The 27,365-nt window shown below is 50.0% G+C and overlaps 2 protein-coding genes across 2 annotated transcripts in view; one reads left to right on the top strand and one right to left on the bottom strand.

Annotated features, from left to right (window-relative positions):
- Positions 1-8,613, top strand: part of Smyd2 (SET and MYND domain containing 2) — a 41,175-nt gene extending 32,562 nt beyond the window's left edge. Inside the window, exons 7-12 of the mRNA XM_028761119.1 lie at positions 280-382; positions 2,524-2,634; positions 3,743-3,863; positions 4,883-5,057; positions 6,727-6,835; positions 8,242-8,613. Of these exons, the coding sequence (XP_028616952.1) occupies positions 280-382; positions 2,524-2,634; positions 3,743-3,863; positions 4,883-5,057; positions 6,727-6,835; positions 8,242-8,322 (700 nt within the window). The 3' untranslated portion in view covers positions 8,323-8,613. The remainder of the gene's footprint in view (positions 1-279; positions 383-2,523; positions 2,635-3,742; positions 3,864-4,882; positions 5,058-6,726; positions 6,836-8,241) is intronic.
- Positions 8,614-17,570: 8,957 nt separating this feature from the next.
- Ptpn14 (protein tyrosine phosphatase non-receptor type 14) overlaps positions 17,571-27,365 on the bottom strand; it is a 135,881-nt gene continuing 126,086 nt past the window's right edge. Inside the window, exons 17-19 of the mRNA XM_028761184.1 lie at positions 25,552-25,786; positions 23,462-23,625; positions 17,571-20,123 (exon numbers count right to left, since the gene is read on the bottom strand). Of these exons, the coding sequence (XP_028617017.1) occupies positions 19,995-20,123; positions 23,462-23,625; positions 25,552-25,786 (528 nt within the window). The 3' untranslated portion in view covers positions 17,571-19,994. The remainder of the gene's footprint in view (positions 20,124-23,461; positions 23,626-25,551; positions 25,787-27,365) is intronic.

Here is a 27,365-nt window from a genome sequence, read left to right as displayed (position 1 = left end):
TTTAACTGTCGTGAACATGCTCTTAGGATAGTCTGAGCTGGCTGACTGTAGACCTTTAACTGTCGTGAACATGCTCTTAGGATAGTCTGAGCTGGCTGACTGTAGACTTTTAACTGTCGTGAACATGCTCTTAGGATAGTCTGAGCTGGCTGACTATAGACTTTTAACCGTCTTATGTAGGCTCAGTTCCTCTTACTCATCCAACAGGTAAGCAATGAGTCACTTCAACAGCCAGCCCACGGCATTTAGACAACTTGAGTTTTCTCTTTTGATTGGCAGTGTTGCGTTGATGAATCACAGCTGCTGCCCCAATGTCATTGTGACCTACAAAGGGACCCTGGCAGAAGTCCGAGCTGTGCAGGAGATCCACCCAGGAGACGAGGTGAGGGTACAGCAGTGGACAGCCAGATCCACGTGGTACCCAGTGGCGACTCCTGCCTTTCCTGATTATGGTATCAGATTTGAGACCTGGCTTGATGTCCCTTACCGAATACAGGAGTGCCGTTTCCGTTGGTCAGATAGAAACAAGAAATACATTTGAATGAAATTCACTTTTTTTTCAAAGTCCTTGTTTTCCATTGTGTGTCTGAATGCTTCACCTGCATGCCTGTTGGATCCCCGAGATCTGGGGTTACAGCACCAGGTGGATGCTGGGAATCGAACCTGTGCACTTAACTTCTGAGCTCTCTCTCTAACCTCCTGCAGTGAAGTTTTTAGTGAAGTTTCTAAGATTTTTGGTCTGAGTATCCCTGTTGTCAGACAATTGGCTACTAAGTTCTTTCCTGTCCCGTAACAACACCCCACAAAGCTCTAAAACATTGCTGCCTGTGTTCACTAATGTTCTTGTGGTGATAAAATGCCCCCCCCCCAAAAAAAAAGCAAGTCGGGGAATGGTCTCACTCTGTGGTACAGTCCTGTCCAGTTGAGAGTCAGTGTCAGCCACCACAGCTTAGAGATGTCAGGTCACACGCCCAGATGAGGAAGCAGAGTCACTCTCAGGACGGGCCTCAGCTCCCTTCCCTTAGGGGAGGAGGTAAGAGGGCCACCTGCTCTGCCACTGCCTCCCTACATCACTTCTCTCTGTTGCTGTGTGCGATTATGCTCTCTAGGTTAGGTTTAAACCCGCAATGCTGTTATAAAGGACATGTCTGAGTACTTAAAACTTTAAGTAGAATTTTCAGCGCTAAGTGACAAAAGCTTTGATTTCCCTGGAAGCTTTTAGCAGTTCACTGCTGACACTCAAGCCTCCTTCCTCCCCGTCACTAAATCCAGCATGAGGTGGGGATGGATCCAGTCTGGAGCCAGGATGCTGAGGGTCCTTACTGGGTTTATGGAGATGACCCTGGGGCCTCTCTTAAACCAAGAATGAAATGGCCAGCCAGGCTCTAGACGACCCAGAGAGGCTAATGACTTGCGTTTGAGCCTTGAATGCTGGAGTGGCCTTTGTCGCCATCTTCTGGAGGCTTCTGTTGGTTGCACTGTGTACCTGTTGTGTCCAGGGAAAGGGTTGGTTGGTGCTTCTCTTTATTCACTGGCTTGCAACCACGGATTGATTGTTCATGTAACTTCAGTTTGGGGAAGTTGGTATGTCCCGGGTTATTTGCCCTCAGAGAGAAAAGAGCCAGTCCCTCTAGGTCCCTGGCATTAGATGGAACCAACATATGCCCCAGGCTTGCTTCTCGAGTCAGGGGGCGCTTGCTACTGCAGCACCCAGCCCTGTGCGGGTGTCCCTGACTGCCTGGCAGGCCCACGGACCCTGCCACTGGTGATTTTCAGACAATGCCTGGTTGCGTGAGCTGTAGACATTGCTGTCCCTATGACTAGATGGCGGGAACTGCCTAACCGGCCACATGTGGCCAGGGAGAGCTATGAAATCCCTCTAACACAGCCTCGTAAATGTATTTAAAATATTATGTAGTCTTTGTGATCTTTTAAGAAACCTCGATTGTATGCTTCTCAGGTATGATCTATAAATTACGGCATCATATTGCAGTGTCAAATGTTGGGCACACGCAGAAGACCTGATGCTTCCGGTCTTAGTTCCAGACCCTTCTGTAAAAGGCAAAGCCAAGAGAATAAAGGACCCTGAGTGACTGCTCCCATGTTCCCTGGCCATCAGAGTCACAGCTGCTGCCATGTGTGCCACACTGCCCCGGGGCCACGAAGAGCTGCCCCCCGCCCCCATCCCTTGCTCAACGGTGTGATGTCAGGAGGAAGGGTGGGAGACCAGGGTGTGTAAGGCCTTGTTCTCCCCTGCACATCCCCAGCCTTGACCTGATCTTTGGTGAGGGAAAGTGAAGGGTTCTTCTTAGTTGGCCAGACTACAGGGACTGAGCATATAGACTTCTGGCCACCACAAGAAGATGGACACAGCTCCACAGCTTCTCAGCCAGAGTGAACTGTGTGACCATCAGCAGGGGCTCTGCTTGGCCTATCTCCTCTCTCCCATGTCAGGGTTGCAAAGCCACACTAGCGGTAGGAACTTCGTTCCCTGTGACAGACCTCTGGCCTCTGACTCCCCAGGTGTTCACCAGCTACATTGACCTGCTGTATCCAACAGAAGACAGGAATGACCGGTTAAGAGACTCATACTTCTTTACCTGTGAGTGCCGGGAGTGTACAACCAAGGACAAGGTCAGTTCATTGATAGGACAGAGGAGAGTCCCTGCTTCGAGCCACTCCAGCCTCCCCTGACCTGTCTCCCACACAGTGGGAATTTTGACCCTATTAACCCATGAGGCAAAGACTGGCGCAGGGACTCCAGGTAGACAAGGCCCCACTCAGACTCGCTGTTCAGCGGGTGAAGCGCCCCCAGTGGGACAAGGACCTGCTGTATTTCCTGTTTCTTAGAAAGTCACCTACCTCAGCAAAGTGCTGCCTCTGCAGGGACCTGAATTCAGTCCCCACAGCACGTGTAAAAAAGACAGATGAGATGAAATAAACTCACAATCCCAGCACTGGTGCAAGGAGGGACCATAGGAGCCTACTGGTGGGGTCTAGACCACTGAGATAACCTGTCTCAAAAAGCAAGGTGGGGGTAGGGCCGTTGCTAGGGCGTGCATGTCACTATGTGTGCCTGCAGCCACAGTGCTGGAGGGCGTGTGTATGAGGGGGTGTAGAGAGAAGGTTGTTGGGGTTTGGGGTTTACTGGTTACTATTGTAGCTTCAGGTTCAGTGAAAGGTGAGTGAGAGAACAGGGCAAATGCATCTGCCCCACGTGTTTGTGCTCAGGCATGCTCCTGCCACACACGCACGCACTAAACCAAGGTGGACCGCACCCGAGGAATCACACCTCAAGTTGACCTCTGGCCTCCAGATAGGCAGGCACACACACTCGAGTGTACCCACACATGCACACAAAGGGCTTCCCAAAGTGATGGAGGGAAAGGCATCTGGGAACAGCCTCAGGCTCTCTAAACTTGTCACCTGGTTCTACATGGCACGAACATCGGTTTTCAGGGCCAGCCCTGGTCATTGGTCTCTCCTGACTGACCGACATGCAAACACAGACATGGACCCACAGAAAACACAGTTGGGATCCTGCCTAGGGAAGACTGGTCAGAAAGTCCACGTTTATGTTTTTATAAAAAGGGAACAGAGCATGGGGTTCCCTCTAGATCCAGAACCTCTGCATCTGTGGGAACACAGGAATGGTTTGAGCATCCCCCCTGGAGAGAGTGCTCACACTGTGGGGGAGTGTTCACACTGTGGGGGAGTGTTCACACTGTGGATATCCCCTCAGGACAAAGCCAAGGTGGAAATCCGGAAGCTCAGCAGCCCACCGCAGGCAGAAGCCGTCCGAGACATGGTCAGATACGCACGTAATGTCATCGAGGAATTCCGGAGGGCCAAGCACTACAAATATAACCTTTCTGTGTGTCCTGTCTGGGACACACTGCTGTGTCTCACTGGCAGGGTGTGGTGGGGGAAGCTGGGAAGAGAGAGAGGAGGAGAGGAGTAAAGTTTTGAAAGGAAGACAGTCTCTTGTGAGTGTGTGTGTGGGAAGACAGTGGCCCACAGCAGGGTGTCGGCTCTGCTGCCAGGGACTGTCCTCACTAGACTATAGTGGTCAGGAGTGTCACGTGGGGGAAGGCTACCTCCTGGAGCAGCCACATTGTCTGTGTGTTAGTACAGGTGGGCACAGTGCTAAGAGCCTCGCTCACCTCAGTCCCATCCACGGCACACTGACTAGTGTCCATTGCTATGGAGCCCATGAGGAAGGAGTTCCTTAGACACACAGCCATGTCTCAGGGATACTGTTGGTGGTGGCAGGTCTAGAGTTTTGGTCAGCAGAATCTGTGTTCTCACACAGTACTGTGTTCTTGGGATTTGAAAAGAGCCGGCATTTGCATCCCAGAGGGCAGTAACTTAGGTGTTGCCTCTAGTCTTTGGGTTTTATTTTGAGATAAGTTTTCATGGCATGGTCCCGGCTGACAGTAAACACCTTCCACACCCAGGCAAGCTCTGAACCTGAATTCCTTCCTCCTCAGCCTTCTCAACAGCCAGGGTGGCAGCCTGCACCACCAGTCCTATGAGGCACATTGCTTCCTAATGTAAGAAACCTTTTGAGAGAGAACCTGGGCTGGAGTTGCTCTCTGTGCTTGGAAAAACGTTGGAACAAAGTTTCTGTGTGTCCAAATATGAGGTACTGGGTTGCTCGGGCTCCCAGCCGGGCTGAGGATTTGAACTTACCAAAGACGAAGGATTCCATCCTCACTGTTGGTCTGTGATGACACCAGCATCTGCAGGGCATTTCCCTAGTTGTTTCTTCAAGGGAATTTCAATTCTCTTCTATACTTTACCCTGGAGGTAAGGGTGGGGAGAGGGGAGGAGGTGACCTACCACACCTGGGATGCTGCCTGTTTCCTTGACACTTCAGCACCCCCCAGTGAGCTGCTGGAGATCTGTGAGCTCAGCCAGGAGAAGATGAGCTCCGTGTTTGAGGACAGCAATGTGTACATGTTACACATGATGTACCAGGCCATGGGCGTGTGCCTGTACATGCAGGACTGGGAAGGAGCCCTGAAGTACGGGCAGAAGATCATCAAGCCGTACAGGTGGGTGTCACAGCTCAGGTTCAGCCTGGTGGCTGTCTTCCACCCTGTGCGCCCTGTGCTGGAGGAGTCGTGAGCTCCCTCAGGAGGCAGAGTGTCACAAGTTCCCCACTGAAGTCCACTGAAGTCCATTCAGGCTATGGTTAGAAAGCCAGTAGTTTATACCGGTGCCCACCTGCCTCTTCTGTGTTAAATGTCACTTGTGGCTTGGTGAGTGGAGGCAGAAGGGTGGGGGTGTCCCAGAGCCTTTTTCCCACCTTTGTCCCACACGGTTCCCTTCTGCCTCCGCACACTGCAATCCCAGCTGCATGTCACTGACCTCGAGGATTAACGGTCTGGCCGTGGCTACTGGTGTCTCCTGCTCAGTCAAGTAAAACAAGATGAGATTCCAACTTGTAGGAATCATGACTGAGCCAGAGAAATGGCCCATCCTAGCGGGTCAGCAGACGTTACTGTGAGAGGCAGACGTCCACAGCATTGTCGTCTGCCTGTGGCCAGCCACTCCGGGGCTCCCTGCAGAGCTCCCGAAGGCCTGCACATTAGCTGTGGAACAGTGTGAGCATTAGGCTAGAAGTCCCCTGTCCCCAGAAAATGCCTGGTGATCCTGATGAGTCCGAGAAGCCCTGGTTCTAAGATTGAGGACTGGAAACTTGCTGTGAGGTTGCTCCTACAACCCCTAATTTCTGCCATCAGTGTACCCACTGTGCTCTAGAGAGCCAGCAGGGGGAGCCGGAGAGGAAGCCAGGTGTTCAGACCTGCTCCTGGAATGAGCCAGGTTGGAGACCTCTGACCTTTTTCTGCTGGTAGAGGGATGAGGAAGTTCTCTGGTCTCAAACCTTCCCCTGAGAGAGGGACTCAGGCAGACAGCATCCCAGGCCTCAGATTTGTCCCTCAGGGGGATTGGTGCCGCACGCCCCAGGGCTTCCTGAAGGCAGCATGTCTCCACCTGCCTGGGAATTCAGTCTTCAGGACAGCGTCAGCATATGTAGAGCAGAGCGCACTGGCCTGTGGGATGCACATTTTCCACATTTGCACACTAACTCACCCACAAGCTCTGTCCTGGGCTCTGTTCCCAGGGAAGTGGGTCAGCTCGCTCATGAGCAGGCTCCATCAGGCAGACTTGAGTTCAAACCTGAGAGAACCTGACTGGACGCACGGTTATGCTAGAGAGCAGAGCGAGGGAGAGGGAGAGGGAGAGAGAGAGAGAGAGAGAGGGAGAGAGGGAGAGAAAGAGAGAGAAAGTGTGGGGGGGAAATCAGAGGGCTCAGGGTTTAACAGAGTTGGGTTCCTCAGATACTATGTGAGTGTGCACATGTGTGAGCGTGTGTGTGTGTGTGTGTGTGTGTGTGTGTGTGTGTCTTGATGTGTCTAGTGGGAGGGATGGGGCCTCTTCAGTCTGTGTGAAAGCAGTGTTTGCTTTGATGTTTCCCTGGCGCTTTGGTCTGGGTTAGGACTAAAGTTGTGTTGATGTACACTTCACGGTAAGATTTCCCCAATAGCTCTGATACAGCGTCACCCAAAGGAAACGGCAGCGGAGCACTCCCCGTGCCTCTGATGGTGCACACTAGCCCCTCACAGTCTGCCGGGCACCAGTTGGGCTCTGGGGAGGGCTAGCTGCTATAGAGAGCCTGGCAGGCTTTGATGTGGTAACCTGCCATCTCCTCCTTTCCAGCAAGCACTATCCCGTGTACTCCCTCAATGTGGCCTCCATGTGGCTGAAGCTGGGAAGGCTGTACATGGGTCTGGAGAAGAAAGCTGCCGGAGAGAGAGCCCTGAAGAAGGTACGTGTGGGGCTTGAGGCTGGGCGTCGAAGCAGTCAGGTCTGCTTCTCAAGTGCCCTTGTGCCCTGGGGGTTGGGGGGCAGTGGCCACAGAAGCTGAGGGTGACTCGCTGTAGACTGGCCATGTCATCCTGGGGTGCTCTCAGCAGATGGAGGTGGTCCATTGCTGAGTCTTGCACTTGGTCTAACCCAGGCCCTTCTGGGTAGGAGAGCACATAGCAAGAGGGCAGAGCAAGGATTGCTGTGAGAAGAGTTCTACTCTCCGCTTGCCTGCCTCTCAGGACTGAGAGTCACTCAGCGTTACTATGTGGCCTGGGGAAATTCCACAGTGAACTAACTATGATTTCCATTCATCAAAGTCAGTCACGGGCTCCTCTTACAGTATTGAGATAGGCTTTCTCATGGGGTGGCTCCAGTGGGTTACCTGAGGAGTCTAGGGTGTATGGTGGTCCTTCATACAGGACCTGTGACAATGGAAGCTTTAACCTCCCCAGCCACGCTGGGACTGAGACGCCTGTGCAAAAGGTGCAGGGCCCCACGAGCATTTAGCATCTTGTGGGTGTGCTCACACAAGCTCATGTACAGGGTACTTAAAATATGGAGGCTAGAAGAGGACCCCCGGTATAGTTCCTCAGACAGTCCCCATGGTCGGCAGCCTCTCTCGCTGATCTGCAGGTCACAGGTTAGGCTAGACCAGTCTGCTGTTGAGCTCCAAGGATCCCCCTGTCACCGCCCATGCTGGAGTTACAAGCACGTGCCACCATGCTCAGCTGCCTTCTTTGGGGGTGGGGCTAGGACTCTGGTCCGTGCTTGAGACAGAACTTTCTAAGCTGTCACCCCAGTCTGCTGTCTGTGTCGAACCCCTTATGGAAACCGACTCACCCCCCCTGAGATACGGAGTCTCCTTGTGTTTTACATGGACGTCGACAGCACAGCGTGACTTCAGAGCTGGTCTCTCGCCTCACTTTGTGAGACTGTGTATAAATACTGCAGCCACAGACTAGCCCAGTCCTCACATTTCCCAAAGCGTCTATGGAGATTGAAGACCCAGGGTCCTGCTAGGATAAAGTGTGAGTTGTGTGGTTTTCCGTTGGTGTCACTTCTGTTTTCTCAGTGACACGAGGGAGGAGTACCTAGTCTGGTCACCATTGGAAAGCATCATGGCATCTAAAACATCTAGAACAGTGGGTTCAGAGCATGTAGTGACGTGAGCCCTTCTTTGTCTCTCCTGAGTATCTTTGCAGAGTGAGAAGGAGCCTGTGACGGTTGCCCACTGTGCTCTGACACACTGACAGGCAGCATGCTCCCCTACTGGGCTGGGTGCAGTGGGCAGGGCTGTGGGACCAGCAACAGGGACATCATCCGTCGGGTTCATCCGCCCCCGCCCCGTCCTCTGCTCTGTCCTAGGCCATCGCCATCATGGAGGTGGCCCACGGCAAGGACCATCCGTACATCTCTGAGATCAAGCAGGAGATTGAGAGCCACTGACCGTGCGTCCCAGCTTTCCGTCAGAATCCTCACAGGACTTGGATCTTTCCAACCTCACGGGTCACCCCAGCCTTCTGCAAAGCCTTGCCGTGCTGTTTCAGGTTCACACTCAGCTCTGACCTTCCGTTCATTTCCAGTGCTTGCCTTTCCTCTAAGGGCCATGGCATGATTTTACATAATATATATATTTTGGGCAGATTGAGCTTTAAAAATGCAACAATTTTCCCTCTGTGCCTGTCGGAATGCTCTGCAGAGCTGACCAAGGAGAGAATAAAAGAGCCAGTCCTTGAAGCCTCGGTTTCTGGATGTCTGTGAGGATGCTGTGAGGATGCTGTCCGTGAGGATGCTGCAGGGGCGGGGGAGGGCTCCTCCATCAATCCCTGAGCCCTGTTCTCGGCCTGGGAGTGGGTTAGTTATCTTCTGTCTGCAGTTTCTATCACAAAACAGTGACTCTGGAGGAAGACAGCAGGCAGGAGGGAAGGTGCAGGGAGAGGCCGTTGGCCTGGGTCACCTCCCTGGACTTGGCCTCTTCCAGGCTTTCCCTTGGCACTGTCTGGAGTTGCTTAGCTGAGCTGTCTTCCTGACACCTCCCCTTCCCTTCCGTGGACTATTCCCCTTGTAGTCCTCTCCTGGAAAGACTCCAAGGTAAGCTTGAGAAGGAAAAAGAATTTCCTTACCAACCATGTGTTGTGAGCAAACACTCATCTCCACCCCTCACGCCTGAGGAGCCCAGCTCCTTCCAGTCTAGCAGGCTGGACAGGGCCTCCTTAGGTTCATTAGCAGTCCCTAAGCTGGGAGCCTGCTGCCCCCAAGGTCGGGGTAGTTCTCATAGGAAAGTCTCTGCAACCTAGAGAGTGACTTCCCCACGAGCTGACAAGTCAAACTTAATGCAGGGTCCCTCTGCTTGTCTATAACACCATAATGTAAGATCCCTCTGCTAGTCTGTGATGTCACCATAATGGAGGGTCCCTCTGCTAGTCTGTGATGTCACCATAATGGAGGGTCCCTCTGCTTGTGTGTGATGTCACCATAATGGAAGATCCCTCTGCTAGTCTGTGATCTCACCATAATGGAGGGTCCTCTGCTTGTCTGTGATGTCACTATGTTACTATGACTGACTGACTAGATAACTGTGCTCTCCCCCCCACACACACACATATGGTCAACACAGTTTACTGCACACACTCAGGTTTAGCTGGTAGACTACTTTCTCCTGTAGGGTGCAGTCATTCCCTGAGCACCTCCTCTATGCAGAACACTGAATGTGTCTCCAGCACACGACTCAGCCAGCCCCGTTCTTCATGTTGAGGCCCAGTGTTTAGGCATGCTGAATTAGTGTATATGCCACTGCTGAGCCTTGCACAAGCTTGGGCTGCCATCTTTATAACTTACGAAGATTTCAGTAAATTAGAAGAGTGTGCCCCACCCTGGCAGGAAGCCACTGAAAAGGGCACTGGTAAGATCTGTCCACCTACCCCAGGTACACTGAGGCAAACAAGGCAGACCCTGACATGGTTCTGTGAGCTGCTTTTCTGGTTTGACAGTGGGACAGTGGGCAGCTTTTCTGCATTTAGCAGTTGTTTGCAGTGCGAGAGTCCAGCTGTCCTGATTCCCTCAGGACTGATAGTCATGGGTATGTGGTTACCTGGGTCTTTTCTGAGACAGGGCTGTCTGTGGAGGGAAGAGGGGATCTCGGCGGAGGGTTTGACTTGAACGAAAGCAGTATCTTACCATCTCCCTACACACACACACACACACACACACACACACACACACACGTACACACACGTACACACATACACACATATATACACACATACACATACATACACACACATATATACACTCATACACTCTCACACACATACACATATCCACACATACATACACACACTCACACACACATACACACATACACACACACACACTCTCATACACATACATACATACACTCACACACATACACTCACACACACACCTTTCTAGGATCCTGCACTGCCCATTGCCTGGTTTTGCCCAGGTCTTCTGAAACTTATAACCTTGAAGTATACAGGGGTGTTGGTCTGCATTGGTGAAAATACTCATGCCCCCCACTCTTTATTCCACATGGGGAGAGGCAGATTGTTTTCTATCTTTAAATGGAGAAAACAGGTTTTCTCCTATGCCTGCGATCTACCCAGGATTGTTTAGTGTATTTAGTTTAGTTTCTGTTGCTGTGATAAAATACCTGGACAAAAAGCAACTTGTCGGGGAGGGCTGGAGATGGATGTCCGGATGTCCCCAGCTCTACAGAGTGATTCCCCTGTGGCTCATATGTCTTCACATCACCACAGACCCATGCAAGCCTTTAGGACACTGAGAATTCTGTTTGTGGGCTGGAGAAGTGGCTCAGCAGTTAAGACTACTGACTGCCCTTCCAGAGGTCCTGAGTTCAATTCCCAGCAACCACATGGTGGCTCACAACTATCTGTAATGGGATCCAGTGCCCTCTTCTGGTGTGTGTCTCTGAAGAAAAAACAAATCTTTAAAGAAAAAGCAGTTTTGGGGAAAAGGATTTATAGAGGGATGAAGTCCCCTTGGAACTTCCCCCCAGGGAAGTCACAGTGTCAGGAGCAAGAGGCTGGCTGGTCACATTGCACGCACCCAGGACAGGGAGAACAGCATGAGGCCCAGCCCCAGAGACACACTTCCTCCAGCAAGGCTTGACCTAAAGGTTCCATTACCTCACAAACAGTGCCACCAGAGGCCAGAAGAGGATGTCGGATCCCCTGGAGCTGTCGTTACAGGCAGCTCACAGCTGACAGCTGCCTGATATGGCTGTTCAGAGCCAAACCTGTCCTCTGGAAGAGCAGAGAGCACTCTTAGGGAGCCTTCTCCCCAGTGCCAACCCCAGGAACTCTAGGGCCTTCAGGGCTGGTTCCTTTCTCCCTCACACGAAGGGAGCTAAGGGGTGGGAGTGGGGCTTTTCTGAGTCCACATAACAGCTAGTATGACTCAGGAAGGATCTGCATGCTCAGATATGACGTCACAGACATGACTGGTTCACTAATTTGTCTAGATTTTTGCCTCAAAAGGGTTTTGTCACTCATACATTTTCCTTGATTCCTAGATTCTGTGTTTTGTACAGCTAAGGAAAATAAAATGTAAACTCCCAAACCCACTCTGTGGTTCCTGCCTTTCCTCACTTTAACACATGGTTCTGTGTGTGTACCTCTGTCACTCTAACACATGATTCTGTGTGTGTGCCTCTGTCACTCTAACACATGGTCTGTGTGTGTGCCTCTGTCACTCTAACACATGGTTCTGTGTGTGTGCCTCTGTCACTCTAACACATGATTCTGTGTGTGTGCCTCTGTCACTCTAACACATGGTTCTGTGTGTGTGCCTCTGTCACTCTAACACATGGTTCTGTGTGTGTGCCTCTGTCACTCTAACACATGGTTCTCTGTGTGTTGGGTTTGGTTCCAGCACCTCTGCTGGATGGCCCATAACCAACAAAAACTACAGTTCCAGGAGGATCTGACACCCTCTTCTGGCTGCATCAGGCACTGCACTTGTGTGCATATACCCACAGACAGACACACCAGTACACATAATTAAAAATAAATACTTAAAAGTTTTTTCTTCTTGCTCTATTAATATTCTCCTTGGAGACAAACAAGTGTATGCTTTAACATTTTTAACTTTTATGTATATGAATTTTGTCTGCATCTAAGCCTAAAGAGTTTATCACGGTAATCACAGACTGTTGCGAGCAGCCCTGTGGGAGCCGGGACTCAACTTGGGGCCTCTACAAGAGCTGCCAGTGCTCATAACCACTGAGCCATGTCCCCAGGCCTTATGTTGACAGTTTAATTCTCAAGTGTGTACCGAAAGTTGTTTTTGGAATGCACAAAAGAAAACAAATTGGGCTTACTCGGTATAACACAGACAAACCTTTCTCTTCACCCTGACTCATTGATCCCCATTTTCAATGACCTATTTTGTATTGCATCTTTTAAAAACATTACGCAGCTTTTATTTCAAGAATCACAATTGTCCCATTGATAAGGTCACCATAAAAATAGAAATATTTCCATGGTTGCTGAAATGAACAAACATCTCCTCTTGCCCCTGAGAAGCTTTTAGTATTCCTGCTCAGAGGGGCAAGGAGTTGGGGTTGTGAATGGCTTACTGTTGGAAACTGTTGACACTGGCCACTGCTCACCAAGGATGCGCACAGCCTTCTCCTTCCTCCTCACAAGAGCTAGCTGGTTCCCTGCCATGGCTGAAGGGCCCCTGAAGGGAGGCTTCCTGCAGGTTCTCTCTGAATGTGGGGAAAGAACCCAGCCTAGCATTTGCTTTGTGAGTGTCTCCTCCACATGAGGAACTGCAAACAAAATCTGCATCAAGACCAGGTTGTGCAAGGGTTGAAAAAGAAAAGCCCAGATGAAAACAACATCAGGAGAAAAACAGGACAGGTTTTCCTAGAGGTCTTTGCCTATAAAACCCATCTTAAAGTAAGAGGGACAATAAGACTGGGTAGATAGCCCAGTGAGAAATGCGTTGGCCACGTGAGCATGAGGCCCTGCGTTCGAACTCCAGAACAGAGCTTGGTGGCACATGTGTGTAATCTCAGTGGCAGAGACATGATATCCTCAGGCTTGCCTGAATCAGAAGTTCCAGGCCAGTGAGAAACCCTGTTCAAAACAATGAGGTAAATGTTTCCTGAGGAATGATACCCAGGGTTAGCCTCTGGTCTCTTCAGGCATGTACACACACGTGGATGCACACCCATACGTGTGCACCCACACAAGCATGCACATACAGAGTAAGGGAAGCCAGTGTATTCACCTAGTGCAGGTGTGTTAGGAAAACACAAGGTATTTTCTGTCAAAACAAAACAAGGTTTATTGCATGTAGAAATCAATACATATTTTTTTACAAAAAAGTGGGGGTAGAATAAAGTTCTCACATTTGTAAAGGCACATAGGAAACAGTTTACAGCAACAGCAAGGACAGAGACAACATCCTCTAGGATCATTATCTAAGTAAGACTTTGTAGAAAGACGGGACAGTGCAAAAGAATACTGTCAAAAGTCAGCACCCTACACCTCAGAGCTGTGTAAGAGGCTGGCGAGCAGAAGCTTGTTACTGACAGACAACAGCTCATGGGACAGCATGCATAGCTTTATTTGGGCTTTTAATATTATCCGTGTGACGGAGAGTCTCTGCCAAAGCACAGTCAAGGTGACCATCGGTAACTTAGGAAGGAATGTCGTCCTCTTGTCTCCTCTACCCTTCTCCAGCCCTCAGGTGTAGTTTGCTAGGAGAGAGGTTTGACAGCCACTGAGGGGTGAGCAGCTGCCATGGACTGGGCGCTGAGTCCCAACCTGGAATGCTTTTTTGTTTTTTGTTTTTGTTCTTTTTTTTTTTTTTTAACAACAATGCTTTTGTTTTTGTTTTTAGCTTACAACGTAGTGTGTGCTATCTCATGCCCAGGCCAGTCCACAAAAGCCAACCACACCTGGCATATCACTGTATTCCAACTGTGGTGGAGGTCTGAGGGCTTCTGTGGGCTGACCCAAGAACCCTAAAGAAAGCTGGCTTCTAAGCTGAGGGTGTCTCTGTATCATTTCAAAATAAAAACTATTAAATGTCAGTTAGTTTGAAGGAAACCAAAACTCACAACATCTGACAGAAACAACCAAAAAGCAAGCATCAAAATACCGAATGAAGAAGTGACTGACCAGTGAAGCAAACTAGCCAGTTATTATGTAACAAGTCACAAAAGGTTACACTTTCAATAGTCATCTGCATATGTAACCTCCCCCAGGGAACCCTTAGCCAGGTCAGCTGACCACTGAGGGACGAGGGCACCCAGTGGAAATCATCTCTGAGGAAGCTTGTAGCTAAAAGAATGTGGTTAAAGGATTCCAGGACTACCAGTAGTGGCAAGGAGCTTCAAAGGAAATTGCAATAAAACTTTACAGCCTTTGAGTCTAAATAAAATGGCTCTGAAGGACAGTCTTCAGTTCAATACTGAAGGTATTTATTAGCTAACACTGCACTGAGGGAGGCTGGAGGCCCCAGAGAAATGCCAAGAACTCCAAGCGCCTGCCCGAGCCACCTGGCTACACTCAGCATTCCTGAGGGTTTAGTGTGAGGTCCCACCCTAAGGCATGGAAAAACCCTTTCCGATCTAAATGGTTAGCTTCTCTCCTCTCAGCTTTCCACCCAAAAAGAGTTTGTGTCCCTGAAGGAAGAGGTTGGGGAAGGTAAAATAAGCAAGTCAGGGGGTTGGAGATAGCTTATCATGCATTAGCTATCAATCATAGCTCCATGGGGCTCCCTGGGGAGCCTTGAGGAGCACCTGTCCCACCAGCTGACCAGGGAGACTGAAGCAGACAGTCCAGCAAGCCAGAAGGAGGTTAGACTGCAGGTCACCACACTGGCGCTCTCACTCAAAAGCCTGTTAGGGGCACCTGGAAATAAACGAGAAGTCTACTGCCATTATTTCTAGTCGCACTAACATCTGTCCTTTTTTCTCTCTTCTGGTACTGAGGGACAGTGTTTGCCCCTCAGGATGGAGGCCTGGTTGTGAGAAGCCTTCTATCCAATTCATTTTGGACACTCATTTCCCAGATCCTATCCCCACCCCCCCCCCCACCCCCCCCCCCCCTCCCCACCCCCGGAGCCGTGGAACCATTGTTTCTTAAATTAAGAATCCATCCGTGGACATTTTAGAGATGTTTAAGGCCATGGTCCTTTTTGCCAGATGTAACTTTTGTAGGAGCTTTGTGGACAGGTAGGGTAAAATAAAAAGTGAGCTTCAGAGAGCTCATCTGGAAAGCAAGTGAGGAAGCAAGGAAAGCTGGTGGTATTCTGGGTAAACAAAGTGACCTGGGATGCAGACAGTGGCATCACAAGGGGGCACCACCTCGTCCCTGCACAAGAACACTCACCGTCACCACACAGCGCAGCGCTTGTATAAACGTGACTTGCACAGGCATTCACAAGCAAGAGAAATTGTGAATGCTAAGCACAGGGGTAGCGTGCATGGGCAGAACTCTCTGCTCACAAGCACACAGTATCGGGCAAGGAGTCTCCAGAGCAACTGTCCAGATGCAAAGACCACATGTCACAACCCAATACAGGTAGCAAGTAAGGAGCCCAGAAGAAGCAGATCCCGAGGCTGGATCACAGTCTTCCCTGGGGTATTGCGTTATAGTTTCCAATTCTGACATCACTGCAGGGTTCAAAAAAGTATATGCCCGAAGAATTCTGGGTAAGAAATCCAGGGGTGATCTAACCTCTCCCTACTGTCTTTGGACAAGCTCTGAGTGCTTTTAGGGAATGATGTTCCTGCTGGCAAGAGACTAACAGAAGAGACACTTTCCATGCACCAGTGAGCCATATTTAGGCTGGCATTTGCTCCAACCCTCCTGCCAGACAACCAAATGCCCTTTAATTTATCTCTAAAATGAGGAGGCTGCTCCGAACAGCAAGAACTGATCTCCAAACAGCAGTACGCTATCCACCTATGAGATTGAATGGTGCCATATCCCCAGTGCCCGGTCATGAACAGGCTAACAGGACCACGTCAGTGAGAGTCCGAGAAAGGAGATGTACTGTATTAATCGGCAAAGGCTACAAAGGACTGAACACACCGGGTGAAAACATTCACTTCCCCTAAGGTTATAGCAAAAGCTGTGAACAGGGAAGAGAGGATCGATGTGGACAAGCTGCTGGACCAGTGTCCCAGCTCCCCTGAAATAACCGACATCTGGATAAGCCATGTTGGCAGCATGTGCTGAGCACACCCTCGTATTTCCCCAGACCTGTGGATAGTACATTCAGTAGATGTCCCTGGAAAGGTGATTTGCCACCAAAGGACTCAGAAGTGAGGCGAAAGCCAGTCCAATTCATCCTCTGTGCTCAGGCTGTAATAACCCTCTGGGGCTGTGACTGACTCCACCCTCCAGAGCCAATGCATCTGTCACTCATCAAGTCACAGGTCACCAGGGAATGTGCCTTTTCCCTTAGAAGACCCAAAGCTCTCTGCTAGACGCTGAGTGAGCCACTCTTGGAGAGAGAACACTGAATGAGGTGGCCACCTGGCTAGAATGTCAGCAAGAAACAGCAGCAACAGAATCTTTGGTAAACACAGAAGTTGAGGGCCCGATGGCAGTGACCTGGCAATCCGTAGGCAGCTCATTCCTAATACTGGGAAGCATGAATAAATTATTGGGAACAGGGGTCAGGGCTAATCATGTTCCTTGAGTTTATTCTAGAATGTCCCGGTATTCTTGCCCTCTCCACCTCAAGTAACTGGCACATCTCCAAAAAGAAATCAATTAACTGAATTTACTCTCTCCATCAGACATGCCACTAGAAATGGGAGAGCCTAGAAGGTACAGGGTACTTATTGCCTGAGACTCGTGGTCATTGATAACGTCTGGCATGAGCTTACAGGAAGGGACAGAAGGCTACACAGCAACAGGTCTGTCAACCCAGCTGGCCAGTATTCAGGGGCACCTTCCAGCCCGACCAGATGCAAAGCGAACACAGCCAGGTAGCAAGGTCACAAAGAACTAGTTCTGTGTCCACTAGCTTAGTTGTAGGAAAGACGAATGGCATTACCTCCTTCCTGAATTGGGGAAGAAACAATTATGCATTCAGTCAGTTTGGAAATTCACTACAGGCCAGTCTATGTTAAACTAGAGAAGAGAGGAAAATGCTAACCGACAGACAGTGGTAGCTAAAGGCAGAAGTTGAGAGCGGGCAGGGTATGGCGGCCTAGAAGCTGGTGGCTGTGTCTCATGAAGACCACGTCCTGAAGTGGAGGAGGCTGAAAGAGCTCAAGACTGAGGTGGGCGTTGGGGGGACGGGATGACAGCTTGCTTCTAACCATGAGTAATCCCTTTCTCATGGCAGGCAATGTCTCTCAAAGTAAGTACATTAAACCAAAGATGCTCAATGCAGTCCACGTGAGATGCCCTCAGCCTCCCTCGTGTCTTCGGCTCATCTCCAAATAAGCAGGAACCCACTTGTCTTCACCTCAACAAAGTGTCCTACATGCCTACCACTGTTCTCTACTTCTTACTGAAGAAGGAGCATGTGCAGAAGCGAAGGCCCCTGGGATCCCACCTGAAGTCACTGCAGAGCCCCACAAGACCAGCCACAGCTCAGCCAGACATGCCTCGGCCGTTTCACCTTTAACGCAGCTCACGATCTCAGGAATGCAGACACCATGGTAAGCAGGCAGGATGCAGAGGCCCCTGAACCGGGACAGAGGTGGACTTAGGCAGATGAGTGTAAGTAAAAGAGTGTGGTACCACTGGAAGACCTCAAAAGTGGGGCAGGCGAGCAGCCCACTGCTCTGCTGTGAGGTGGGAGGTCTTACTGGCTCCTGTTTTAACTTCCCCTCCTTCAAATCCAAAGTGTGGCAATGCACTGGCCCTCACAACTCCAGCTCTGGTCCCCACGCATCGTAGGAAACCTGTCCAAAAGGCCTAACCAGATAACTAATTTAATACACTTTGCTTCAAGGTTTATTCCTTGGCTCACTTCCCAGAGAGAAAGTGTCTCTGGGCAACTATTATGCAGATGCCTCTTTAAACGCCTGATGATAATTTAACCAGAGATCCAACGGGACTTACTGGGGATGGGAAAGGAATTCGGAATGTACTGAAGAACCAGAAGCAACTAACAGTGGTGTTTGAGAATGGAATCCGTACTCGAGACACTTAAATGTTTTCCTCTGGGTCTCATCATGTGTTGGCTAGGAAGTTGGGTAGTAAACTGACATTCTTCCCTGTACCTTGTTCTGCTAGCATAGGGTAGAAACAGCCCGAGTCACCAGTACAAAAGGACATCCTATCTCCTCACTGCCCGTGCGAGACAATCTGACCAACTAAAGCTTAGAGACGACAGACAAGGACCAGCGTTCTTCATTACATAATGAACCATACGTGGGGCAGACTGTCAGGACTCGGAAAGGGGAAACATCGTCCAAGGAAGTTAAGGAGACTTCCCACCCCTAATACTCTAACATTTTCCCCCTGAAATACCCACATACTGTCAGAATTCACACAGTATAACAGGCCATCAAGGTGCCCTGATTCAATCTGCATGGTGGAAGGGAGGCTGGCGGTGCCTCCTCTACAGAGTCTGAACCAACAGATGCCATAGCAACATCAGCACCAGCACCACCCCTGCCCAGTGGGAAGACAGCTTGGCTCATCTTCCAGAGGAGTTAATAGGGAATCTGCTGTCATAAGCATTCACTTGTGGGTGAGGACAAAAGCCACCAAGGCATACACTTTCTGGTTGGTCTTTTCAGCTCAGGAAAAAGGGGAAAAAATGTACGGTCAGTTTCACAGACTCACAGTTAAATGATTATACTCAGAGAAAAAGTAGACGTAGGCAGGAAACTGGGCTTCAAATCGAACGTGGTTGATGCTGTCACTGACCAGACTGGGCTACACAGGAAAGAGAGGCGGTGGAAGGTTTTGCAAGAGATGGTCTCAGAATTCATTACAGGGGGCAAGTGTGCCCTGTGTGCGGTAGTACACACCTGAAGTCCCAGTACTTGGGACAGGAAGACGGAGAGATAAGGAGCTATCCTCTTAGCTACGTAACAAATTCAAGATCACCCAGGAACCCTGCCTCAGGACAGCAAGGAAGCCCTAAGAGGGGTCAATTCAGCCCTCATCAGCTACAGCCTAGAATCAAGCAGCATGCAGTGAGTCGGACACAGGTGTGTGTCCCCTCCCGGCCAGGGCCCTACTAAGTGCCAGACAGCTCCCAGATGTGAATTCCCTTCACCATTTCCCTTAAGACCCTTCTAACAACTTAGGAAAGAATATGAAGACAGACTGTACCTAAGCTTCATCGGCCACACCCAACTCCATTCCCACCCTGGTGTGTTCTCTTCTCAAAATCAGGCAAAGGGCTGAGCTGTGCAGTCGGCTTGGCCCAGGGCTACCAGACCACAGTGTTGTGAGTATGCAAGACAAAGCAGCAGATACCCAGCCTGCTGTCCATCACTGTATCAGACTTCTGAACCAGAACAAGGGGTGAGAGAAAAGACAACAGCAGCCCCATTTACCAAAGATGGCATCGCCACCATTAGAGGCACTGTACTCTCCAGCCAATCCCACATTTCACCTAGGCTTAGGGAGAAAGATCGCTGAGGGTGAGGGCAGAAGTGAAGAAGAGAAAAGCAAGCGCATAGCAAGGTACACGAACTCAGGGTGTACAGGAACCTTTTCAAGGGTCTTGACTCTCTCCCTTCCAGCTGAGGATGAATTCTTTCTCTTGCCACTTTTTGACTGGGGGTGTTACCAATTTGCCTGCAACTTCACTAGAGATGCTTTCCCTTTATGCCTCTGTGTCTACAATGTCCCAAGGGGCCACCACCTTCCCTCCGGGAGGTTTACACTGCAGATCAGTCAACATGTGGTTCAAATGAGAAGCACTATATTATTGTGAAAAAAAATATGCATTATAATATCTCACAGAACTTATTCCAAAGAGGGAAAAAAAATAAATTATGTCTTATAAAATAATACATGATGTTTGTAAGTAACTCTGGCTCCTGCCTGCTGCCAAGCCATCTACCTCCAGCTGGGGAGGCAGATATTGTCTGGAAGTGGCGCCCCCTGCAGGACAGAGCTGCATCCTGGAGATCAGATGAGCCTGGAATTCTGCAGGAACTGGACGAGGACTTCGTAGACGAACTTGTACTGCGCAATGGTCTGGATCATGAACATCCTCTGCTCCCTGAGGAACCGCAGCATCGTCGGCACCTCCACCTTCTGCGAGGGAAGAGAAAGCGCACACAGGTTGAGACGGGACACTTCTCCTGAGCTCTTCCCTTCCGGGGGAAGCCTCTGCCCACTGCTGACAACCTGGAAGGAGGCAGAGCTAAGGGTTCTGACCCTCCAGGGCTTTACGAATGCTCCTGTCTCAACCCCCCTCAAGTTAGCTATTTCTTCTTTTAAAAAGATTATGCTTATTTGTGTGTGTCCTGGGGACCACACTCAGGTGGTAAAGCTTTGCCCACTGACCCATCTTGCTGGCCCAGATATTTCCTTGCTATGGGATGTGGAGACTCATGTATGGGGCACATGCACGTATGTGCACACCAGTGTGTAAGGGTGTGTATACTCAGAGGCGGACGTCGGATGCCCTACGCCATTGAGACAGAGTCCCTCACTTAACTGGAGCTTGCCGTTTCTCATCTGGGTTGGCTGGCCAGTAAGCCCCAGCACTGTGGGACCATGTCACTCCCATCCTGTGTTGTCATCTGTGTCCTGTGTGTCTCCCGTCTCCCCTGGCTTTTGGTGTGCTTGTCCACATCTAGCTTTTCATGAAGGCTAAGAGATCTGCTTCCCAATTAAGCGCTTATGGCCACTGGGATATCTCCTCAACCCTCAAGATACTTCTTTTCTCTTGTGAAAAAATCTGCCATCCCTCCCTGCCTCCCCAGCATCCTCCTCTACCATTTCTACTTCTCTCATATCCTCTTACACCCTCCTTACCCCCACCATCACGCCTGCCATCACCCCTACCTCCACTCTCACCCCCACCATTCCCATCCCCACCCCCATCCTTACCCTCACCCCCCATCCTCACCTCCCACCATCCCCACCCCAACCCCTCCATCAGCTCCCCACTACCACTGGCACACAAGTGCCCCAGCATATGCAGGGCTGGGCAGACATGGTCCTTGACACACAAAGAGCAGCAGAGAAAGCCCCACGGCACTGACACTACAGAGTGTCCTGGAGAGTTATGACTACCAGCCTCCACCTCACAGCCACCCCCTCGCTGCGGGAACCTCCCCTCAGTCCCCATGAGACAGTCAGGCGAGAGAGCTGGCTCAGGAGGTTAAGACTCCACACTCCACCAGTTCCCAGCACCCCCATCAGGTGGCTCACAACTACTGCGGTTACACTTCAGAACCTCAGACACTCTCCTCTGGCTTCTGTGGGCGGCGTACATGCCTAACTCAGCATCTCCACATAGTTAAAAATATTTTTAAATGATACAAAAGGGGGGGGGAAGTGTAGGGAAAACAATTCATTGGCACAATGAACACTGCTAGAATCGCAAATCAAAATATAAAACACACGAACCATCTCAGCCATTAGGAAAGGCAGGCTAAGCTGGGATGGGAGAAAAATAGGCCATAACGGTTTCATATTTATTTGTCAAAAGTCTTTGTTTAAAGAACAAACTAAACATGCTGGCCCTTCTCCTGAGAGAGAGAGACAGGAGTGGGAGGAGCCAGGTCTGATCTCTCCTCAACAGCAGCCATGGGAAACTGACAGATAAGACTGGCTGTGCCAGGGCTGGGGGCAGGAAATGAATTGTGTGAGTCACCTTGCTATCGCTCAGTATCAATGGGAACAGAAGTGTTTTTAGGACTGCCATACACCAGCAAGGAATGTGCTGGAATACAGTTGAGCACTGAGGGAAACACCACAGCGGGGGAGTGGAAAGGGGGGGATGATGGGAGTCTGGGGGGAGGGCACACTGAGCCACTCTGAGCCTCAGAGAACCCAGGATGCCTGCTAGCTGGATCCCCCAATCCACACCCATTCTGTGCCAGGCTGGCTTTGATGCATGGCTGGCATCACGATCGCCAGCCTTCACAGAGGTTGTGGATGGGTCTCCAAAGAGCTAAAGAACCGGCCTCTCACGGGCAACAAGACAGGGCAGTACTAAATAAAGCTCATTTTCAAATCTCTAAGTCTACCAGTATACATAGTGACACATCGAAGCATCCGTTACACATAAGGAGAGTACCTCGCTGCACGATCTGGGACCTGAACAGCTTGTTGAAAACAGTCAGAAGGCAGGAAGTGACCTCAGAGGAGGAGAGCTTGTTTCCTGCCGTCAGACAGCTGCTTAAAGCTACATAGCTCCAGCTATATCACACGATTGCTTCTGGACCTGGATTTCCTCATCTGGGCCTGGCTCTTCACGGAGCAGAGATAAGGGTGCCCCTTTATTAACCTTACAGCCTAGGGTTTAGGGCCTGGCCTAAGGGTTACATAGCAGGACCCACTAGAAAGCACAAGGAAACACCCATGAGAGGTAAGGTGTATAGCTCAGTGATAGGGCACTTGCCTCACAGGTGCAAAGTTCCAGGTTAGATCCTAGACCCTTCACAAATAAGCCAACACACAGAGAGAGAAGCAGAATCCAAAACCACTGCCCCCACCCTGCACACAATCTTACGTGGATGAAAGCAGAGTGTTGTCGATGTCTCTCACCGTAACTCCAGAATCTATGGCAGCACAAGGTATCACACACCCTGCATGAGCATAACAAAGTACGGCCAATGCCGGCCCACGTTCCCAGCCTGTGTGCTACATACACAATACACTGCCAAGCCAGACAAGGGCAAATGACCCCAACTAAAAACTACACCATAAGGAACAAACAACCGCATTCGACATCTTCACACAGGATTTGGGCCAAAGCACATCCCAGAAATGCAGGACACATCTGAACTCCACATGCCAGAGCCATGTGGCATGGCAAACAACCCACAACAGAACTCATCTGCCTGCTTCTGGAAATGCCCATGGTCAGTCAGGGTTGCTGGAAGTTTCTAGAACATCCTCATTTCTTTTTGCATTTAGGAGCCTTCACAAAGCTTCGAGCAGGCAGTAAGGGACAAGGGAAGCCATGTATACTGGAGTCCAGCTGGGAACCACAGGTCAGCAGAGAGGAGTCAACCGCAAAGCATGGCTCCGGTGCAGAACTGGCATCAAGGTACAGCACACAGAAAGAAGCCTGGGACTTTGGTTCAGTTGGTAAACGGCTCACCTCAGAAGTGTGAAGATCTGAGTTAAATTCCCTAAACCCATAGTTGTTGTGACCAATAACTATGCATAATTGTGTGGACTTAATCCCAGCACTGGGAGGTGGAGACAGGAGGAGCCCTGGACTCACTAGCTAGACAGACAGCCTAGCCTATTAGTGAGCTCTGGGCGATAAGACACACCGACTCAGAAAACAGGCGATGCTGCCTAAAGGATGTCCACTGAGATTGAACTCTGGCCTTCACACATACACGTGCACACAGGTCCAAGTGCACGTTCCATCCCAGAATATAGCAAGAGAGAGGTGGACGACTCACTTCATTGTGCTCTAGGCAGTAGATCATGAGCTCAGAGAGAATCACCACGCCGGTCCTTCCCACCCCTGCGCTGCAGTGAACCACGATGGGGGGGTGCCTGGTCTTGATGCCTTCCAGCACGCTGTTGGTGTGGCGTCTGACTGACTGGATTTCCTCCAAGTAGGCTGCAGGACAAAATGTGAATCTTGTCACCCAAGTGTGTCACATGACTTTGCATCCAGGGGGTGGGGGGAATAGCAGGGAGGCGCCAGGGCCGAGGGTGACTCTTTTGTTTTCGGTCATAATAATTTGCAATTCTTATAAGACACTAATCATTTGGCTGCTAACTGCTGCAACACCCCAAGCCAGAAGAGACCAGCTGGGAGTCTGTAATTAGTCCACAGGAGAACTTGTTCTTTAAATAGTTCTTTTTTTTAAAAATTAAATTCTGTTTCCCTCTCTGCAAATCCCCAAGTCCCGCAGCAGATGAGTCTAGACATTACTTACAGTATTTCATATTCCTCACAGACTGGGATGAGCATCCACTAAGTCCCCTTGAAATGCCCGCCTGTCAGAGCCAATTACTGTCGGCGAAAGAGCAGCCACCTGCCCCATCCTCTTCCCCGACACAGAATCAGTGAATGTCAACCAAGGCTTCGATTCATTTTCAGATGTCAAAAAAAAAGGCTTTGTGGGAACCCACTGCCATGAAGTTATATGACTATTCAATAGGAACCCCACTTCTGGGGACAAGAAGCCTGTGGGTGGAGGGACAACATGTCTGTGGGTGAAGGGTTCAAGACCCTCTCACAGCTTCTAGCAGCTGCCTGGCCCAGCAGGGGTGCACAAAGGTTTGTTTACTGTCCCAAAGGGACACAAAAGAAAAACAGCCACAGGACCCTTAATGGGTTTTGCCATAATCATGTAACAAGTAAAATAAGATCTCTGGATGCTCCAATAGCCAGCTGCTATACACCAAGCACTGTGTCAAGATTCTTACAAAATCAACCCTTGGGCAACCCACCAGGGGATGCCCTGCATCCTCCACTAGTTTAACCTGTCATCCCTCAAACCGGCTCTGACTTAAAGGATCTGACTACACTTTAGAGCATCTTCTGGGCCCCACCTGTCAGCAGAACAGCAACCATCAAGCAAATCTATTTGTATTAACCAGGATTTTCTTCTTAGAGACAACTTTAACAAGTCCACCAGCAGAAGACTCTCTAAGCTGAATAATCAGCGCTGTTAGGAGGGCGGGAAGTTCTGCAGCGGTCACACCCCACCTCACTGACAGCTAGGATAGACAACTGGTCACTAAACCTCTCTGGGGCTTTGGATTCTTTGCCCCATAGCTGACCTACTCCGTGTTCTTTATGTTCCTCAAGGCCATTCCCCATGGTAGTGGTAAATGAAGTCCTTCTGTCAAAACATCAGAAGCTAACAGAAGCAGAGAAGAGTTTTTTTTCCCTAGGTCTTGACAACCTCATCTCTGTCTTGTGAGCCTTCTCAGACCCTGAGGCAGATTCTAAACATATCAAAATAAACGCAAGGTTCTGATGTTGTCCAACACGCACACAGTGGGTCTCTGCACACAGTGGGTCTCTGTGCAGAGTGGGCCTCTGTGGTGAGCACAGTATGCCCACTTGCTGTTGGTTACCTTCCCTGGGCTACTACCTGGTACACACAGCACCCATATATTCTCATGAGTCAGTATCTAAAAGTAGCCATGCCCTGAAAAGTAAAATACATGTAATGGATTTGCCTGATATTGGTGCCGCATGCATGCAGGGCAAATCCTACCATTCTTAGGTGTTTCTGACTGCCATCTTTGACTTGGTGGGCAGTCTTCAGGACTCATCCATGTTATGGCCTGCTAGTGACTATAGAGACACTAAAAGTCTGAATCAATGCAGAATTAGGTTATCACACTCTTGCAGACTTGCATAAGACATTAACAGAACAAGAGACACTTATTCATCTTCTCTGTCCTCTGCAGAGGTGAGGGGACTTCAGTACTAACACTCAAGTCACTTAAGAGTAGGCATGACCACAGTCCACTCAACTGACAGGCTATGACACATTCGGTAAAACTCAGTTTGGGGAAAACTTACACAAAAATCCTTGGACATCTTCTGGGCAGCCGTGGTGGGGCCAGTCAGTATACTGCAGGTGCCACACTGTCCTCTCCTGCCCGGAAAGCAGGTGCTTCACCTTTAGGCCCGTGGTCGCATAGCAACCAGAATCCGTCCGGAACTTTGTGGTGACCTTGAACTTGCCGTAGGTGGCTGAGCTGTGCTTGGATCCCAGCTTGGGCCAGTATCGATGGCTTTTGGTCCGTCCGCCCTCCTGAATCACACACAAAAGCAAGACAGAAACAAGTCAGGGATGCGCTCTTATCCATCCTACTGGAGTCAGGAGCCATGAGCAGGAGAGCGGATGATGGTTTCTAAGTCACATCTCAGCAGGGCTCTGTGCAATGTCTACTGGGGTGAATTCTTTAGATATGTGCCCAGGCTGATACCCTCTACAATAGCAGTTACCTTGTGGGGAATTCAGATAGAACACAGTGAGTACAAAGTCCAAATGTACAGGAAACCCCATGGTGTGTCTGAGAATGAGAAAGGCCTGCAGGGTGGCTGGAGAGGAACATGTGAGAGAGGGAGGCACTGAGCCAGGAGGCAGGAAAGGCCTCACCTTTCCACAACGAGCCTGGATGTTAGCCCACAGAGAACAGAAAGCCACCTAAGGCTTCCGGGTGGTAAGCAGCACATTCTGGTGCTCATCCCAGGCCCTGCTTCTGCTGCTGCTGCTGACAGCCCAGGGCTCTTTCTAACACACTGCCCCATCACCCAGAGCCGCTCTGGAGTTTACCTCAGCTTGGCTGCCTTGCTTCAGCTCAACCTACAACTAAAGCAGAGAAGAGGTACTTAGATGCCCTTTTCCTTCCCAGCTTTAACATGTTTGCTGAGATGAGAGTATGCACAATCTACCATTTACAAAGCCTTATTTTTTTTTTTTATATTTTGCAAAGTTCAGAAATCCCTGGTGTGTGGTGGGAAGCTTGGAGGGGCTGGTGGCTGAGGAGGGGAAGGGTGACGAGGCTGGTTGTTGAAAGCAGATGTAAGTAGCAGTGAGCTGTGTAGGGACTCCACCCAGTGATGGGTAGAGGAACCCTTCAGTGGGTGGGGTACATCTCTAGCACGTGTGAAACCCTGAATTCAATCCAGAAGACTCAACAAACCAGTGTGCTGGTGCGTGCTTGTCATCCTAGCACTCGGGAGATGGAGACAGAGGTTCAAAACTTCCCTTAGCCTTGGCCATATAGCAAGTTTGAGGCCAACCTGGGCTATCTGAGACCCTGCCTCAAGGCAGACAACCAAATAACTGACTAAGAAAGGACCTATCAGTTCGCCTGCTTGTAAGGTGACACATCCTTAGGGGTCACAAGTCAACTTGTCTGGACTTGCTGGGTTTGACTGAGTCTCCTTAGGTCTTCAGTATGTTTTTTCTTTTGTACCAATCCTGTAAAAGTGGGTTGTTCTGGGGCTGGAGAGATGGCTCAGTGGTTAAGAGCATAAGAGCACTGGCTGCTCTTCCAGAGGTCCTGAGTTCAATGTCCAACAATCATATGGAGGCTCACAACCATCTGTATATGGGCATCTAATGCCCTCATATGAACTGAACAAGTACATAAATAAATAAATAAATGGTCTTTCGAAGTGGGTTGTTCTGAGAACACAAACGTACATGTGTTTCAGTGCCCAAGTCAGTTTTGGATTTTACAGACTGATACATCCCCGGCTGTGCCATGGACCACTAGAGTCTGCTTTATTCTGTCATCTCACCAGACCTACAATTTATTTTCTTGGTGGAAGGTCGAGAGAGAGAGAGAGAGAGAGAGAGAGAGAGAGAGAGAGAGAGAGAG

The sequence above is a fragment of the Grammomys surdaster genome, unplaced genomic scaffold, assembly GCF_004785775.1.
Source record: "Grammomys surdaster isolate TR1022 unplaced genomic scaffold, NIH_TR_1.0 130, whole genome shotgun sequence".
Taxonomy (NCBI): Eukaryota; Metazoa; Chordata; class Mammalia; order Rodentia; family Muridae; genus Grammomys; species Grammomys surdaster.
The sequence above is the reverse complement of the archived record's forward strand: the minus strand, read 5'-3'. Positions and strand labels throughout refer to the sequence as shown.